Source organism: Heteronotia binoei, chromosome 13 (genome assembly GCF_032191835.1).
Source record: "Heteronotia binoei isolate CCM8104 ecotype False Entrance Well chromosome 13, APGP_CSIRO_Hbin_v1, whole genome shotgun sequence".
NCBI classification, from domain to species: domain Eukaryota; kingdom Metazoa; phylum Chordata; class Lepidosauria; order Squamata; family Gekkonidae; genus Heteronotia; species Heteronotia binoei.
Window position 1 is genome coordinate 11,449,029 of NC_083235.1, and position 16,813 is coordinate 11,465,841.

General features: G+C 46.0%; 1 protein-coding gene across 1 annotated transcript in view; it reads right to left on the reverse strand.

Annotated features, from left to right (window-relative positions):
- Positions 1-14,092, reverse strand: part of BCAP31 (B cell receptor associated protein 31) — an 89,041-nt gene extending 74,949 nt beyond the window's left edge. Inside the window, exons 1-2 of the mRNA XM_060252495.1 lie at positions 13,933-14,092; positions 9,555-9,655 (exon numbers count right to left, since the gene is read on the reverse strand). Of these exons, the coding sequence (XP_060108478.1) occupies positions 9,555-9,655; positions 13,933-14,024 (193 nt within the window). The 5' untranslated portion in view covers positions 14,025-14,092. The remainder of the gene's footprint in view (positions 1-9,554; positions 9,656-13,932) is intronic.
- Between the last annotated feature and the right edge of the window lie 2,721 nt (positions 14,093-16,813).

Genomic DNA, 16,813 nt, shown 5'->3' on the forward strand with positions numbered 1-16,813 from the left:
GGCTTTTTATTGCCTGCCCCTGCCTCCCAACCCTGGTATTCTCCGGAGATCTCCCATCCAAGTCCTTGCCGGGGTCATCCCTACTTAGCTTTCAAGATCTGATGAGACTGGGCTTGCCTGGGTTATCCAGGTCAAGGCAGAAAAAGGTATCTGTACTTTTAATTTCCACAAATATGACAAGGTATCTATACTTTTAAATGCCTTAAATATGCCGATTTGTATAGATGTGCTAATTTTTATAAATGCGTTTTACGTTGTTCGATCTGTAAAAGTTGTTTAGGTCTAATAGGGAAGTAGAAAAACACACCGTCGTAAGGAACACACCAACCCCTTGCACTGGGAGTTCGAAGCAAGAGACATTTAGGGATGGTTTGCCGTTGCCTGCCTCTGCGTAGCACCCCTAGTCTTCCTTAGCGGTTTCCCTTCCAGGTACTAAGCAGGGCCACCCCCTGCTTATCTCAGAAGCCGGGACAAACTCAGGACAAACTGAGCCGATCAGGCTACCGACAGCAAAGTATCACAAAGGTTTTTTGCAAAATTTCCATCACTCCAGGGTGAAAAAAGAAACATTTTTCAATCCTACAAAAATTCCTGGGAATGTTAAGGGAGAGCCAGTTTGGCGTAGTGGTTGTGTGCGGACTCTTTTCTGGGAGAGCCGGGTTTGACCCCCCACTCTTCCGCTTGCAGCTGCTGGAATGGCTTTGGGTCAGCCGTAGCTCTCATAGGAGTTGTCCCTGAAAGAGCAGCTGTTGTAAGAGCTCTCTCAGCCCCACCTACCTCACAGGGTGTCTGTTGTGGAGGAGGAAAGAAAGGAGATTGTAGGCCACTCTGAGACTCTGTTCTTGAAAGGGCAGCTTCTGGGAGAGCTCTCAGCCCCACCCACCTCACAGGGTGTCTGTTGTGGGGGAGGAAAGAAAGGAGATTATAGGCCACTCTGTCCTTGAAGGGGCAGCTTGTGGGAGAGCTTTCTCAGCCCCACCCACCTCACAGGGTGTCTGTTGTGGGGGAGGAAGGGAAAGGAGATTGTAGGCCGCTCTGAGACTCTGTCCTTGAAGGGGCAGCTTGTGGGAGAGGAAAGAAAGGAGATTATAGGCCACTCTGAGACTCTGTTCTTGAAAGGGCAGCTTCTGGGAAAGCTCTCAGCCCCACCCACCTCACAGGGTGTCTGTTGTGGGGGAGGAAAGAAAGGAGATTGTAGGCCACTCTGAGACTCTGTTCTTGAAAGGGCAGCTTCTCTCTCAGCCACATCTACCTCACAGGGTGTCTGCTGGGAGGGCGGTGAGGTGGAGGGAGGGTAAAGGAGATTGTGATCACTGTGAGACTCTGAGATTTAGCGTCTAGGGCAGGATATAAATCCAATATCATCATCATCATCTTGTTAGAGCAAAGTTAAGACTGGAGTCCAGCCAAACTTTACATACCAACAATATTTATTCCAGCATAAACGCTCATCACTCACTGCCTCAGGTGAATTCTGACTCACAGAAGCAAACGCGGAAATAAATTTTGATAGCCTTTAAGGTGCCACCGGATTCCCCCGTCTAGATTTTTACCTTTACTGTCTGCCCCAAAATAAAACCTCACAGCGAAAGAACCAACGCAAGTGAATGACTGCCCGGTGTGCTATTTCTGGGACGCTTGACACCTCAGATCTGATATATTCCTGCATCTCTAGCAATAGAAGGGCCCCTGCATGAGGCATCCAAGAGCACAATTTAGTAATAAACAGCTCTGTATGCCAAGGGTGACACCCTTCGCTCCAGCTTCTGTCAATCTGATGGGAAGGGTTAGAGAACGTCAATTATACTTGATGTCACTTAATACCTCAGCCTTCGATTATAGATCCCTTAAATATAGATGCCGAGAAAGGAGAGCGGAGGAGGAGAAACTTAACTGACAGGGCGTTAAAAAAGGCCAGCCTTCTGGAGATTAACAAACAAACAAAAGTACATGTATTTATTTCACAAGGGAATAAAAACAAACGTTGACCCTTACAATAGCCTCAATTATCACTGACAATCGGCAATGACAGCCAAAAGTGACAAATCCCTGTCACTTGTGGATGTCATTACATATTATCAACGGTAATTGAGGCTACTGTAAGGCCTGATATTTGTTTTTAATCTATTGTGAAATAAATACAAGCATTTTGTAGATTTGTTAATTTTTAAACTAACGGTATTATTTGGCTGTATGTTTATATTTTCTTAGCCTTTTAAGTACTTAATGTAACCCCCCTCCCCTTTTTCAGCCTTTTGGAGAAAATGGGAATCAAATTTTAGCAAGTTGTCCACCGTGGCGCAGAGTGGTAAAGCTACTGCAGTTCGGAGCCCTCTGCTCACGACCCAAGTTCAGTCCCAGCGAAAGCTGGTTCAGGTAGCCGGCTCCAGGTTGACTCAGCCTTCCATCCTTCCGAGGTCAGTAAAAAGAGTACCCAGCTTGCTGGGGGGAAAGTGCAGATGACTGGGGAAAGCAATGGCAAACCACCCCGTAAAAAGCCTGCTGTGAAAACGTTGTGAAAGCAACGTCACCCCAGAGTCGGAAACGACTGGTGCGTGCACAGGAGACTACCTTCACCTTTTACCCCCAGACATTTTTATTTACTCCATTTTCCTCCCAAATGAAGACATAAAGCAGTTTACAACATTCTCCACTGTATCTGTCTAACATTCCTAAGAGGCAGTGACGGGTCCAGGGTCACCCAACCTCCTACGACAGAGCAGGAATTTGAACTCAGGTCTCTCACATCCAAATCCAACACTCCATCCCTCATACCACTCTGGCTTTCAAGCAGGCCGTCATTTATAGGCAAATCCTGCCCGCTGGGAGCATGGGGTCAGTCACATATTTCCCTGAAGAGCTATTGGCTCTTTTGTTTGAAACCCTGTCGCTTTGGCCCTCAACAGAAGTTTGGCGGGGGTATCTTGTCTCTGAGGTAAAGCTGGAGGAAGGCCCTGAGGGGGCGAAAAAAGAGAATTTTGAGGAGCCAAGACAACATTCTGAGGAGAGAAAAAAGGAAGGCCGAAGCCATCGGCGCCTGAGGGCAGGCAGAAGAGCAGAGGAATACAAATGAAGAACTCCTCACAGCAGAATTGGATACCTAAAAGGTCAAGGGTGCAAACATGTATATTTGCCCAGTTCCACAAGGCCTGCAAGACAGTATTATTCCAACTAGCTTTTAACTGAAACTACCGATATGCTAGTTTTAAGTGGATGCTAAAGAACACTGAAAGCCATCTGTAACTATTGGAAATCAGCACCGAATTCTTCAAATGGTTTTAAATTTGTTCAAAACTGTTTTAATTTAATGTGTAAACTTAATTATTTTATTGTGACTCTACTGTGCATTTTGAGCTACCCGAGCCTGCTTCGGTGGGGAGGGCGGGATATAAATCAAATAAACTAAATTAAACTAGAAGGATTTTTAATGATACAGTGCACTTCAACTTGCTAGCAAGGTCATGCTCAAGATCCTGCATGCTAGGCTCCAGCATAGAATCAGAGTTGGAAGGGAGCTCCAGGGTTATCTAGTCCAACCCCCTGCACAATACCTCCCCCTAAATTCACAGGATCTTCATTGCTGTCAGATGGCCATCTAGCCTCTGTTTAAAAACCTCCAAGAAAGGAGAGCCCACCACCTCCCAAGGAAGCCTGTTCCACTGAGGAACCGCTCTAACGGTCAGGAAGTTCTTCCTAATGTTGAGCCGGAAACTCTTTTGATTTAATTCCAACCCAATGGTTCTGGTCTGACCTTCTGGGGCCACAGAAAACAATTCCACACCATCCTCTATAGGACAGCCCTTCAAGTACTTGAAGATGGTGATCCTATCACCTCTCAGCCGCCTCCTCTTCAGGCTAAACATGCCCAGCTCCTTCAACCGTTCTTCAGAGGACTTGGTCTCCAGAACCCTCACCATCAGGGGTATGTAGATAGAGAGCTACCAGAAGTAGAAGCCGTGTTTCAAAGAGGTAGAGGAACTAGAGATCACATTGCCAATATTCGCTGGATTATGGAGAAAGCATGGGAGTACCAGAAAAACATCTACTTCTGCTTCACTGACTACTCTAAAGCCTTCGATTGTGTGGATTACAACAAACTGTGGCAAGAACTTAAAGAGATGGGACTACCAGACCACCTCACCTGTCTCCTGAGAAACATGTATAAGGGTCAAGAAGTGACAGAACCAGATATGGAGCAACTGATTGGTTTGGGATGGGAAAAGGAGTACAAAGAGGACGCATATTGTCACCCTGCTTATTTAATTTATATGCAGAGTCCATCAGGTGCTGATCTGGATGAAGCACAAGCCAAAATTCAGACTGCCGGGAAAAACATCAACAACCTCAGACACACAGATGATACCACTCTAATGGCAGGAAGTGAAGAGGACCTAAAATACCTTTTGCTGAGGGTGAAAGGGGAGAGCAAAAAAACTGGTTTGAAACTCAACATCAAAAAAACCACGATCACAGCATCTGGCCCCATCCCTCCTTGGCAAATAGAAGTGGAAGACATGGCAGTAGTGACAGACTTCACATTCCTGGGATCCAAGATCACTGTGTAGACGGTGACCGCAGCCATGAAATTAAAGCACGCCTGTTCCTTGGGAGGAAAGCTATGGTAAACCCAGGCAACATAATAAAAAGCAGAGACATCACACTGACAACAATGTCAAAGCAATGGGACAGAGAAAGCAGAGAAAGAAGCCCTTTTCTCCCTTTCTCACAATACGAGAACTCGTGGACATTCAATGAAATTGCTGAGCTGATTAGAACTGATAAAAGGAAGTCCTCCTTCATCCAAAGGGTGATTAACACGTGGAATTCACTGCCACAGAAGGTGGCAGCGGCTGCAACCATAGACAGCTTCAAGAGAGGATTGGATAAACATATGGAGCAGAGGTCCATCAGTAGCTATTAGCCACAGTGTATTGTTGGAACTCTGTCTGGGGCAGTGATGCTCTGTATTCTTGGTGCTGGGGGGGGGGTGGGGAAACAGTATGAGGGCTTCTAGTGCCCTGGCCGCACTGAGGGACCTCTGATGGAGCCTGAGCTTTTTTGGCCACTGTCAGAGCGTTGGACTGGATGGGCCACTGGTCTGATACAACATGGCTTCTCTTATGTTCCTAAAGACTAACAAAATTTGTGGCAGGATATGAGCTTTTACGAGTCACTGTTCACTTCTGGTACCTGACAGAAGCTCATACCATGCCACAAATTTTGTTAGTCTTTAACGGGCTGCTGGGCTCTCACTCTTTTCTGCTGCTACAGACAAACATGGCTACCCATCTGGACCCAGCGCTATATGAAGAAACCTGTGTCGCACTTAAACTTTTAAGGTTGTGTGGGTGCATTCCGAAATAATTCTTATAAGGCTTAATATACTGTTGCAGTACAGACAGGCATGCTGTGGGTGAAAGAACTGCTGTATTTGGTATGAACATACCTTACATTCCCTTTGCTGCGCTATAAAAATCAGTAACCAGATGTTATAGAGATGTTTTGTGCTGCAGGAATTATTTTGGAATACACCCACACAACCTTAAAAGCTTAACTGTAATACAGATGCCTTCACATAATAAGATTCCTTCACATGTGGTATTAAAATGGGCTCACTGAAGACGACCTTTTGCGGCTGAAACAGGCCCGGTCTGATTTCATCAGTTTATTGTTTTCAGTCAATGCCACTAATAGTACACTGCACTGTTTATAATGTAGACCTGTATGGCCTAAAGGCCTATGTTGTTTTTAATGTACTATTCAAGTGCACGCTATCATTAAAGATATATTTGGTTTAGTCCAGAGAGCAGAGTAACCTGAGGAGACTCAAGAGAACTGCAGACGTTATTGTAGGGTCCGGGAGTTGTGTTTTAAGTGGTTTTTCTTTTCTTTTTTTTTACTTAATAAGATCCCAACTGAAGTGCCGGCTTCAAAGCTGGGGAGATCAGTGTCTCCCTGAGACTTGCGCAAATTGAAACAAGGTTGCTCAACCAGTTCTGGTGGGAAAAGCTTTTCAGAGAGAAGAAATCACCTCAGCGGCCTTCAGTTCACACAACATAGGATCCAAGACACTGTTATTTTCTGAATTAAAGCTAGAAATTCATGACAATTAACATTCATAAAGATAGAATCATAGAATCACAGAGAAGGAAGGGACCAGATCAATAGTCCAACCCCCTGCACAATGCAGGAAATTTACAAATACCTGCCAGAGCTATGGCTGACCCAAGGCCATTCCCAGCAGGTGCAAGTGGAGGAGTGGGGAATCAAACCTGGTTCTCCCAGGTAAGAGTCCACAAACTTAACCACTACAGCAAACTGGCAGACCGTTAGAGCAGTTCCTCAGTGGAACAGGCTTCCTCGGGAGGTGGTCGGCTCTCCTTCCTTGGAGGTTTGCTATATGATCATCTGACAGCAATGAGAGTCCTGTGAATTTAGGGGGAGGTGTTTGTGAGTTTGCTGCATTGCGCAGGGAGTTGGACTAGATGACCCTGGAGGGCCCTTCCAACTCTATGATTCCGAATGCAGAAGTATAAGCAATGAACTGTTCAAAGCCATCTTCCACAGCAAGCAGGTCCAAGTCTCCGCCTCTTTGGAGCCCAACAGATTTACACTGCCTCCTCGCCTCTGCAGTGAGATTGTTCCAAAGGTCCAGTGTTATGGCAGAGAAGGAACACCTCTGGGATGTAGAATATTTTGTGGCAGAGATAGGGCACCGCTGAAAGAACTTCACGAGAGTACGACACCCTGCTGAACATGGCAGGGTGGGTCCCAAGCCACAGGCTCAAAAGTCACCTACCACAACTTTCTGGGTTGACTCAGACTTTTTAAATGGACAGAAACCAGAGACAGAACCCAATGGCAGAAACCATTCCAGCGCTTTGTTGCTCTGAAAGGCGCCACCAGCCTTTCTTCCATTCCAGCACAGGTCAATCTGATACAAATCAAGAGCAATATTCCCTCTAAGCTGTGGAGTCTTGTGGGCAAAAAATTCTACTTTGTGAGGTATTGGCACTGAAATGGTGAGCTACTGCGTCATTTCGTTTGCTCAGGGGCCATTTTTCCTGAGCTAAGACCAAAAAGGTGTAAGCTGGAGACTAAAAAATTGCGAGCTAGCTCACACTAACAGCTGGAAGCTGTATGGTTTTCCCACAGAGTAGCTCTACATTATTCCTAGAGCTATCCTATGTCACTTAACAGGGGGGTTTTCCATGACACACAAAACGCAGCTGTTTTGTGTCTCATGGAAAAACTGATGACCGATGCAAACAGACTCTCGCCCCCTTACCGTTGCTAAACGGCCTCCAGTGATCAGACAGGCTGAAGACCTTACCACTTCATCAACAAATTAATGTGCAGCAAATGGACGACAATTGCGCATGGACATATTTTTAAATATACAGAAAACTTTTACAGATGACTATCTGTAGCAGGGATGGCCAAACTGTAGCCCAGGAGCCACGGTGTGACTCTTTCACACACATTATGAGGCTCTCAAAGCCCTCAAACTGGAGAGCCAGTTTGGTGTAGTGGTTAAGTATGCGGACTCTTATCTGGGAGAACTGGGCTTGATTCCCCACTCCTCCACTTGCAGCTGCTGGAATGGCCTTGGGTCAGCCATAGCTCTGGCAGAGGTTGTCCTTGAAAGGGCGGCTGCTGTGAGAGTCCTCTCACCCCACCCACCTCACAGGGTGTCTGTTGTGGGGGAGGAAGGGAAAGGAGATTGTGAGCCGCTCTGAGACTCTTCAGAGTGGAGGGCGGGATATAAATCCAATATCATCTTCTTCAATGACCCAGCGGCTGACGTGGAAAAAGCAACTCTCTCTTTAAATCACTTCTCCAAGAGAAGCCAGCAGGCAGCTTCCTTCCTTCCTGTCTTGTAGCCCTCGAATAACCGAGGTTCGTGTCTTGCGGCTCTCTAACATCTGACTTTTATTCTACGGGGTTCTTACATTAAGCAAGTTCGGCTATTCCCGATCTGCAGACTCACCACCATAGTTGTACTTTTTATTTCATTTTTGTTTGGAGTTAAAAAATGCAACCCCCCCCCCCCAAAAAAAAACCCTCTAGGCCAGGTGTGTCAAATGTGTGCCCCGCAGGCCAAACCCGCCCGCCCAGGGATTCAAATCTGGTCCACGGGGCTCTCTTCTCCCCCCCTCCTGTCCTCACCCTGCAAAGCTCAGGCTGCCGCTGATGTTCCCAGCTCCTGACTTCTCTTTGCAGAGGCTAAAGCTGAAAGCAAAGAAAATGCCGAGTGGGTTTTCTTTTCAGGCTTCCGGGCAGAGCAGAGGTGAACAGAAAATCTGCTCCATGTTTTCCTTGCAACTTTGTCAATGGAACTTTGTTTCAATGGAAAGGAACTTCCCAGCATTCCTATGGCCAGCTGAAGCTTCCTGGCGTTGCGTCCTTGCAAATCAAGCGCTGATGCTTTGAGCCAGCTTGTCTGATCTCAGTGGAGTGAGAACTAGTGCCTAGTGAGTACTGTGACTCAGGAACCCACAAAGGGGGATATTACACTGGAGAGCCATTGCTAATCTGAGTAGAGCTGGGGGGTGGGGAGATGCTTGCAATGCCTTGCCATTTTATGTTTTCCCAGGCTGAGAGCATTTTCTTTTTTTTTTTAAGTTTTTGCTGTGATCCTTGTGCTTTTTCTTGATAGTTATTTTTAAAACAGTATTGCAAAATCCCACTCTCCCTCCTTTCTCTTTTAAACAAAATATTGCAAGAGTTTTAGGCATTGTTTGTATTTTAGGTTTAAAAATGCTATCTTTAATTGTGTTGGCCTGTGTCCTCTATAAAGTCTGTATCTCTGCTATCTGTAATTTACATTTTAGGAAACACATGGCCTGGCCCCACAAAGTCCCATTTATGTCAGATCTGGCCCTCCTAGCAAACGAGTCTGACACCCTTGCTCTCGGCAATTCCTCGAACTACCCTACATCACTTCTCAGTTTTTCCAGAAGGGACGGCGCAACACAGTCAAGAAGAAGAAGATGATGATGATATTGGGTTTATACCCCGCTCTCCACTCCAAAGAGTCTCAGAGTGGTTCACAATCTCCTTTCCCTTCCTCTCCCACAACAGACACCCTGTGAGGTAGATGAAGCTATTGGATTTATATCCCGCCCTCCACTCCGAAGAGTCTCAGAGCGGCTCACAATCTCCTTTCCCTTCCTCCCCCACAACAGACACCCTGTGAGGTAGATGAAGATATTGGATTTATATCCCACCCTCCACTCCGAAGAGTCTCAGAGTGGCTCACAATCTCCTTTACCTTCCTCCCCCACAACAGAAACCCTGTGAGGTGGGTGGGGCTGGAGAGGGCTTTCACAGCAGCTGCTTTTTCGAGGACAACCTCTGCCAGAGCTATGGCTGACCCAAGGCCATTCCAGCAGGTGCAAGTGGAGGAGTGGGGAATCAAACCCGGTTCTCCCAGCGTCACTGACCCTGACAACCCTACATCAGAGTACAAAACCTGTCTGACAGGGACCTGAGAGGAATTCAACAAACATGGCCGCTGAGTACACCCCCCCCTTCCTTCCATTTCCACTTACCCAAAAACAGGAGGACAAGAATCACAATCAGCACGACAAAGAAGGTGTTCCCATAAGTCACCAGGAGACGCACCAAGCGGGACTTGAAGATTTTCTGCCATCTGTGAAGAATTAGAGAGAGGAGAAAGACCAGGTTATTCTATCCTAAGAGGATTCCCTGTCCGCACGCCCGCTAGCTGTCTGGAAGGGATAACACAATCTCTTCCTTTCTGGGCCTTGCCTTCTGCCTTTACAGCTCAACAGAGACGCACACCATGAGCACCTGTTGCTACGGAGACTCTTTCAGCCAGGCCTGCCATCCTGGTTGCTTAGTAGTTGCAGATAACCTCTGAGCCCTGGGCAAAGCGTAATGCTCAGAAGCTGACGGTCACCAGGCAACGGAGGCAGTCTCAGAGTCCATTTTTACAAGAGTATCCCTGCCCTACTCACAATGCTTCACAATGAAGGAGGGCAGGTCAAAGAAGAAGAGGAAATTGGATTTATACCCCACCCTTCACTACCCGGAGTCTCAGATCAGCTTACAATCTTCTTTTCCTTCCCCTTCCCACAACAGACACCCTGTGAGCAATGTTCCCTCTAAGCTGCAGAGTCTTGTGAGCAAAAATTCTACTTTGTGAGCTATTGGTATTAAAGTTGTGAGCTACTGCATAAGTTAGTGTGTTTTGGGGTCATCCTTCCTGAGCCAAGACAAAAACGTGAGCTGGAGGCTTAAAATCTGTGAGCTAGCTCATGCTAACTCAGCTTAGAAGGAACACTGCCTGTGAGGTAGGGGGGCTGAGAGAGCTGACAGAAACTGCTCTTTCCAGAACAGCTCTGACAGAGTTAGGACTGACCCAAGGTCACTCCAGCAGCTGCAAGTGGAGGAGTGGGGAACCAAACCCAGTTGTGCCCACTTAACTACTACACCAAACTGGAGAGGAGGAGGTGGAAGGAACTGTGAAGAAGACAGTGTGTGTGTGGAGGGGGGTGTCTAACTGAATATCGCTGTTAATGTGTCAAAAATATTTATTTTGTTAATATATCTAATATTTCTTTCAACATCTTTTATATTTCATATATGCCAATTTTGTTAAAATGCTTCATTGACATATTTACCCAAAAATTATAGGTTAAAGATAAGACTTTAAAGTCATTAAAGAATTAATACGGCTTAATTCAGAAGAAAACAGAACGAATGCTATGTTAAGCTTAAATATTTAATATCTGAAGATTACAGAGCTACTAGTTTTAATATAATAAAGTATTTGAAATAAACAGAGGTATAGTGTATGTAATATATTTTACATTGTTCTGTTTTCGTTTCTATCTCTTCTTTCTGATGTAACTACAACTATAAGGTTGAGAAAATAATAAAAATAATAAGGTTGAGAAAGAAAGTATTTTTGAATATGCGTATGTTCAATTTATATGCTTTATAAATTTATATGTTATGCATTATACATTATTTATACCTCTGAAGGCCCTTGATAACTGAAAACACTGAACAATTTTTTAATTTTTAATTCTCCACTCCCTTTTTCCTGTACCTTCATTTCTTTTTCAAATTACAAAAAAAGGAAGAGAGTGGGAGGGTGGGGAAAACGTATGCCCTGGGTCTGAAGGAACATGGAATAAACACATCAACCAAGTTCAGCTTCTCAAGGGCAACTCTTTCTTTTAAAAGAGTTGCAAAGTCAGTCTCCTACACCAAAAGGGTGGCCATGCCGGACTTCCACTGGGCCTCATAATCCTCTCGGCCTCCCCCTCACACAAGAAGTAGTCACAAATTTATAGTGTTTGATTAGTTTGGAATTTTGATAGAGCAGTCGTAGCTGAGCTGCATTCCGCCAAGCAGAAGAATGTGTTTCCCGCCAACAAGTTTTCCATTTTTGTCTCTAAAGATTCATTTGTGGAATTACAAGAGATTAGCCCAGGGGCAGTGTTCCCTCTAAAACTGAGTTAGTGTGAGCTAGCTCACAGTTTTTTAGCCCCCGGTCACACATTTTTGTCTTCACGCAGGAAAAATGGCTCCAGAGCAAACTAATTTATGCAGTAGCCCACAACTATAATGCCAGTATCTTACAAAGTAGAATTTTTGCTCACAAGACTCCACAGCTTAAAGGGAACACTGCCCAGGGGTTCCCAACATGGTGCCCACAGCCACTACAGTACCTGTCAAGTGTTTTTTAAGAAGCGGGTGAGGTCAGGTCGGGCTTTTGCCCAGCTAGCCTTCTGACCAGATGTGCAGATTTTTTTAAATACTGCTTCAGCCACAGCCGTTACCAAGTTTTTTGACTTTGTGAGTGAAGGTAAGCTGTGGCAGCCATTTTGTAACTGGCTCCACCTCCTGTGGCAGCCGCTTTGTAGCTGGCTCCACCTACCATGCAGTGTTAGAATTCCAGAGGTACCCAGAGACTTTAAAAGGCTGGCGAGTGACCTCAGGATTAGACTAAAGACATGATTCCCCTAGGCCACAGCATTCAGCTTTGTGCAATATTTTGGGTTTTTGGCATACGAAGAGCCTGTATCAACCTTTGCCACATACTTTTTGGGACCCGGGCCCAAAGCCTTAGCACATCTCAGCTCCTTTTTGAGAAAGCCTTCAGGCAAATACCAGAAGCCAAGCTGACTTTTCTCCTACTTCCCTCTCACTCACAAGGACGCCTACTCATTCTTTCCAATTCCCACAGATCCTGGCAGTGACCTATCCTTTTATCAGTTTTTGCACGCTAATTACTCTCTATCTTATTATCTACCCATCACATTTTTTTAATCCTGGCCTTCAAAGGAACTCCAGGTGCCAGGCAAACAGTTTCTCTCTCCTCCTCCATTTTACTCTCACAACTCAACCCAATACTTAACACCACGGACCCCATACAACCAGGCCTCATTTTGGCCAGAGCTCCGGAACCTCTAAATTTTACTGTGTTCTGTCTTTCTTACCCTGCCCCCCCCAAAAAAAGTACTTGCTTCTGGGCTCCATTGTTCAACCCCCCCCAATGAGAATTTGACAAACTTTCTAATATTTTCCCCCACAAAAATGGGAAAATACCCAAAACATATCAAGCAGACAGATGGAAATCTTCCTCATGCCACTGTGGCCTCATAGGAGAAAGTAATTTAAAAAGTCTGATGGGAGCAGTGTTCCCTCTAACCTGAATTAGTGTGAGCTAGCTCACAGACCTTTAGCCTCCAGCTCACACATTTTTGTCTTAGCTCAGGAAGGATGACCTCTGAGCGCAATAATTTATGCTGTAGCTCACACCTTTAAGAAGAAGACAACTGCAGATTTATACCCTGCCCTTCTCTCTGAATCAGAGACTCAGAGCGGCTTACAATCTCTTATATCTTCTCCCCCCACAACAGACACCCTGTGAGGTGGGTGGGCTTACAATCTCTTATATCTTCTCCCCCCACAACAGACACCCTGTGAGGTGGGTGGGGCTTACAATCTCCTATATCTTCTTCCCCCACAACAGACACCCTGTGAGGTGGGCGGGGCTTACAATCTCCTACATCTTCTCCCCCCACAACAGACACCCTGTGAGGTGGGTGGGGCTTACAATCTCCTATATCTTCTTCCCCCACAACAGACACCCTGTGAGGTGGGTGGGGCTTACAATCTCCTACATCTTCTCCCCCCACAACAGACACCCTGTGAGGTGGGTGGGGCTGGAGAGGGTTCTCACAGCAGCTGCCCTTTCAAAGACAACTCCTGCAATAGCTATGGCTGACCCAAGGCCATTCCAGCAGCTGCAAGTGGAGTGGGGAATCAAACCCGGTTCTCTCAGATAAGAGCCCGCACACTTAATCACGACACCAAACTGGCTCTCCAGCTTTAATACCAGTAGCTCACAAAGTAGAACTTTTGCTCTCAAGACTCTGCAGCTTAGAGGGAACACTGGATGGGAGTAAGGTTTTATTATGACAATTGAACATATGAACATATGAAGCTGCCTTCTACTGAATCAGACCCTTGGTCCATCAAAGTCAGTATTGTCTACTCAGACTGGCAGCGGCTCTCCAGGGTCTCAAGCTGAGGTTTTTCACACCTATTTGCCTGAACCCTTTTTTGGAGATGCCAGGGATTGAACCTGGGACCTTCTGCTTACCAAGCAAATGCTCTGCCACTGAGCTACTGTCCCTCCCCAATTATAACTCAAGAAGCATTTTAAGGTAAGATGCTTAGCTGATATAATTTAGCACACCTTCCGGTGATGTCACGGGTGTGTGGCGTAGGCAAATGAGTTGTGCTAATAAGTTATCCTAATGAGCCCTGGCACCTCTTTTTCTACAAAATGACCCCTTGCATACAGCAGTTTGGAGGGCAAGAGGAGACCCTTGATGCCTCTTGCTGCTACCAAACTGTCCTGCTGGCTCTTCCCACCCTACAGCTTACCTTGTTGCAGAGATAAAGGGAATGCACAGGAGAAACACCAGAATGACCTCAGCGTAGAGGAAAGTGGCCACGGCGGCCCACTGCAGACTCATGGTGAAAGCCTTCGAACAAATTGGGGTCCAAAAAAGGGTGGGAAGTTTCACAGGTAGGTGTGATTTATCTTAGCTGGAAGGGAGAAAAACACATTTGATTACAGAACTTTGCAATGCAAAGTTGAGCTGATCCTCACAGTGTCGAATTGGAAGCGTCTGCTGTCAACGAAATGGTATCCCTGTAGTAACCTGGAAATTTCTGACACACGCTTTGAAGCATCCCTCTCCATCGCGACCTGTTTTTAAGTCTGGGAGAGCCTTAAACTCTAGGCAAGACACATAAGAACACCTCAGACAGGAGGAAGAAAGGACACATCCCACACAGAGCCAAAGTCACAAGAAGGGCTTTTTTTTACAACAGGAACACCTTTGCATATTAGGCCACACGCACCGATGTAGCCAATCCTCCAAGAGCTTACAGGGCTCTTAGTATAGGGCCTACTGTAAGCTCCAGGAGGATTGGCTACAGCAGGGTGTGTGGCCTAATATGCAAAGGAGCTCTCCTAGAATTCCACCCCTGCATATTAGGCCACACACCCCTGATGTAGCCAATCCTCCAAAAGCTCACAGGGCTCTTTGTACAGGGCCTACTATCAGCTCTTGGGAGGATTGGCTACATCAGGGAGGTGTGGCCTAATATGCAAAGGAGTTCCTGCTAAAAAAAAGCCCTGGGCCACACACCTCTGATGTAGCCAGTCCTCCAAGAGCTTACAGGGCTCTTCATGCAGGGTCTACTGTAATCTCCAGAAGGACTGGCTACATCAAGGGTGTGTAGCCTAATATGCAAAGGAGTTCCTGTTGTAAAAGAAGCCCTGGGCCACACACTCCTGACCACACACTCTTGGAGCTTACAGGGCTCTTCTTACAGGGACTACTGTAAACTCCAGGAGGATTGGCTACGTCAGGGGGCGTGGTCTAATACGCAAAGGAGTTCCTGCTACCAAAAAAAGCCCTGGTCGCACAAGTAATCCAAAGCTGCTTCTGAAGATGTGACCTCAAGTGGGACTAGCTGCAGAGGGAACCAAACGCCACCCGCCCCATATTAATTTCACTGGCTTCCAGGCTGTGCCAGACCCAATGCAAAGAGTTGGCATGGAGCTATGAAGCAGAAGCTGCCCAGGGCCAGGGTACCATGAAGGACGTACCTTACCAGCTTGCCTGCCATTAAGACCTGCCTAAATGTTCACAGATCAGGGAAGAAGCCGTTAGACGCAAGGGCTTCTCTTGTAGGGCCCCTCTCTCAGGGAAGGGGACTCCCCCAGCCAGTCAAGTTTCCTGGTACCCATGATTTTTTAGGCCCTGTGTTAAACCCTTCCGACTTACCTACAATTTGAATCCCACGCACATTAAAAAGCAATTATCTGTGATCATTGTTTGCATTTAGTGTGCTGGATTACTGTTTGCCCCACGGAGCATCTTTACAACAGACAGACAGGGGAGTAGTAGTAGAAGTAGTAGTAAAAGTAGTAGTAGAAGAAAAAGTAGTAGAAGTAATAGTAGATCGTAGATTTATACCCTACCCCTGCCCTTCTCTCTAAATCAGAGTCTCAAAGTGGCTCACAATCGCCTTTATCTTCCTAACCCAAAACAGACACCCTGTGTGGTGGGTGGGGCTGAGAGAGCTCTCCCAGAAGCTGCCCTTTCATGGACAATTCCTATGAGAGCTATGGCTGACCTGAGGCCGTTCCAGCAGCTGCGAGTGAAGGAGTGGGGAATCAAACCCGGTTCTCCCAGGTTAAGAGTCTGCACACTTAACCAGTACACCAAACAATACAAGAGGACATCTCGTCTTTAAGGGAAAATGGTACGCCACTAAGCAAGAAAAATGACCGAATCTGCCAGTCTCCTCCACGGCTCACCTACTAGGGGCGCATCCCTACCCGGACACAGATGTAGCAACCAGACCCCGAGTAAAACCCCATCTCCTGGCTTCCCAAAAGCAGCATCAGTCCATGCCTAAGCACCTTGTGGCAGGATTTGATGCTCTGAAGACAGAAAGAGGTACAATCCAGACTCTGGAACAAACTCACAGAATACCCTTTTCATGAACGCAGCCATCTCTGCCAACCTCCAGAAGCCTGTATAAATGATTTCCGCTTATACAGAGTTCTTGAAAAGTACCGGGTGGCTGTATATCTGTCACTAGCCCTTACGAGAGGGGCGGACAAACTGTGGCTCGGGAGCCACATGTGGCTCTTCCACACATACCGTGTGGCTCTCGAAGCCTCTACTACCCTGTCGGCCATCTTGGAGAAGGCATTTCTCTTTAACCCACTCCTCCAAGCCAGCTGGAAGCTTGGGGAATGCATCTGAAGTTAAAGCTGCTTTCTTTCCACCTCTCCCTCCCTTGTCTATTTTCCTTCTTTCATGTCTGTCTGTCTTGCAGCTCTCACAAACATCTGATGTTCATGTCTTGTGATTCCCAAACACCTGACATTTATTCTATGTGGCTCTTATGTTAAGTAAGCAGGGTGGATAAAAATCAATGATATTTAAAAAAAAAATCAAAAAAATTGGATTTTTTAAATTTAAATTGGATTTTTAAAAATTTAAATCGATTTTTCAAATAAAATGCTTTTTGAGGAAAATGTATCATCATCCAAAGGTTATTCATCCATCATGAAATAAGGATTAGTTTTTAATTCTGAAGCATAAGGCTGTATATTCATGCAATGTTTAAATTTTTTGGTAATAAATTCTATTAATCCATTCACAATTACAGAGGTTTCTGTAAGGTTACTGGGCAGTTTCTCTGTCTTCAAGATATTATTACAGAACACAGATGCTTG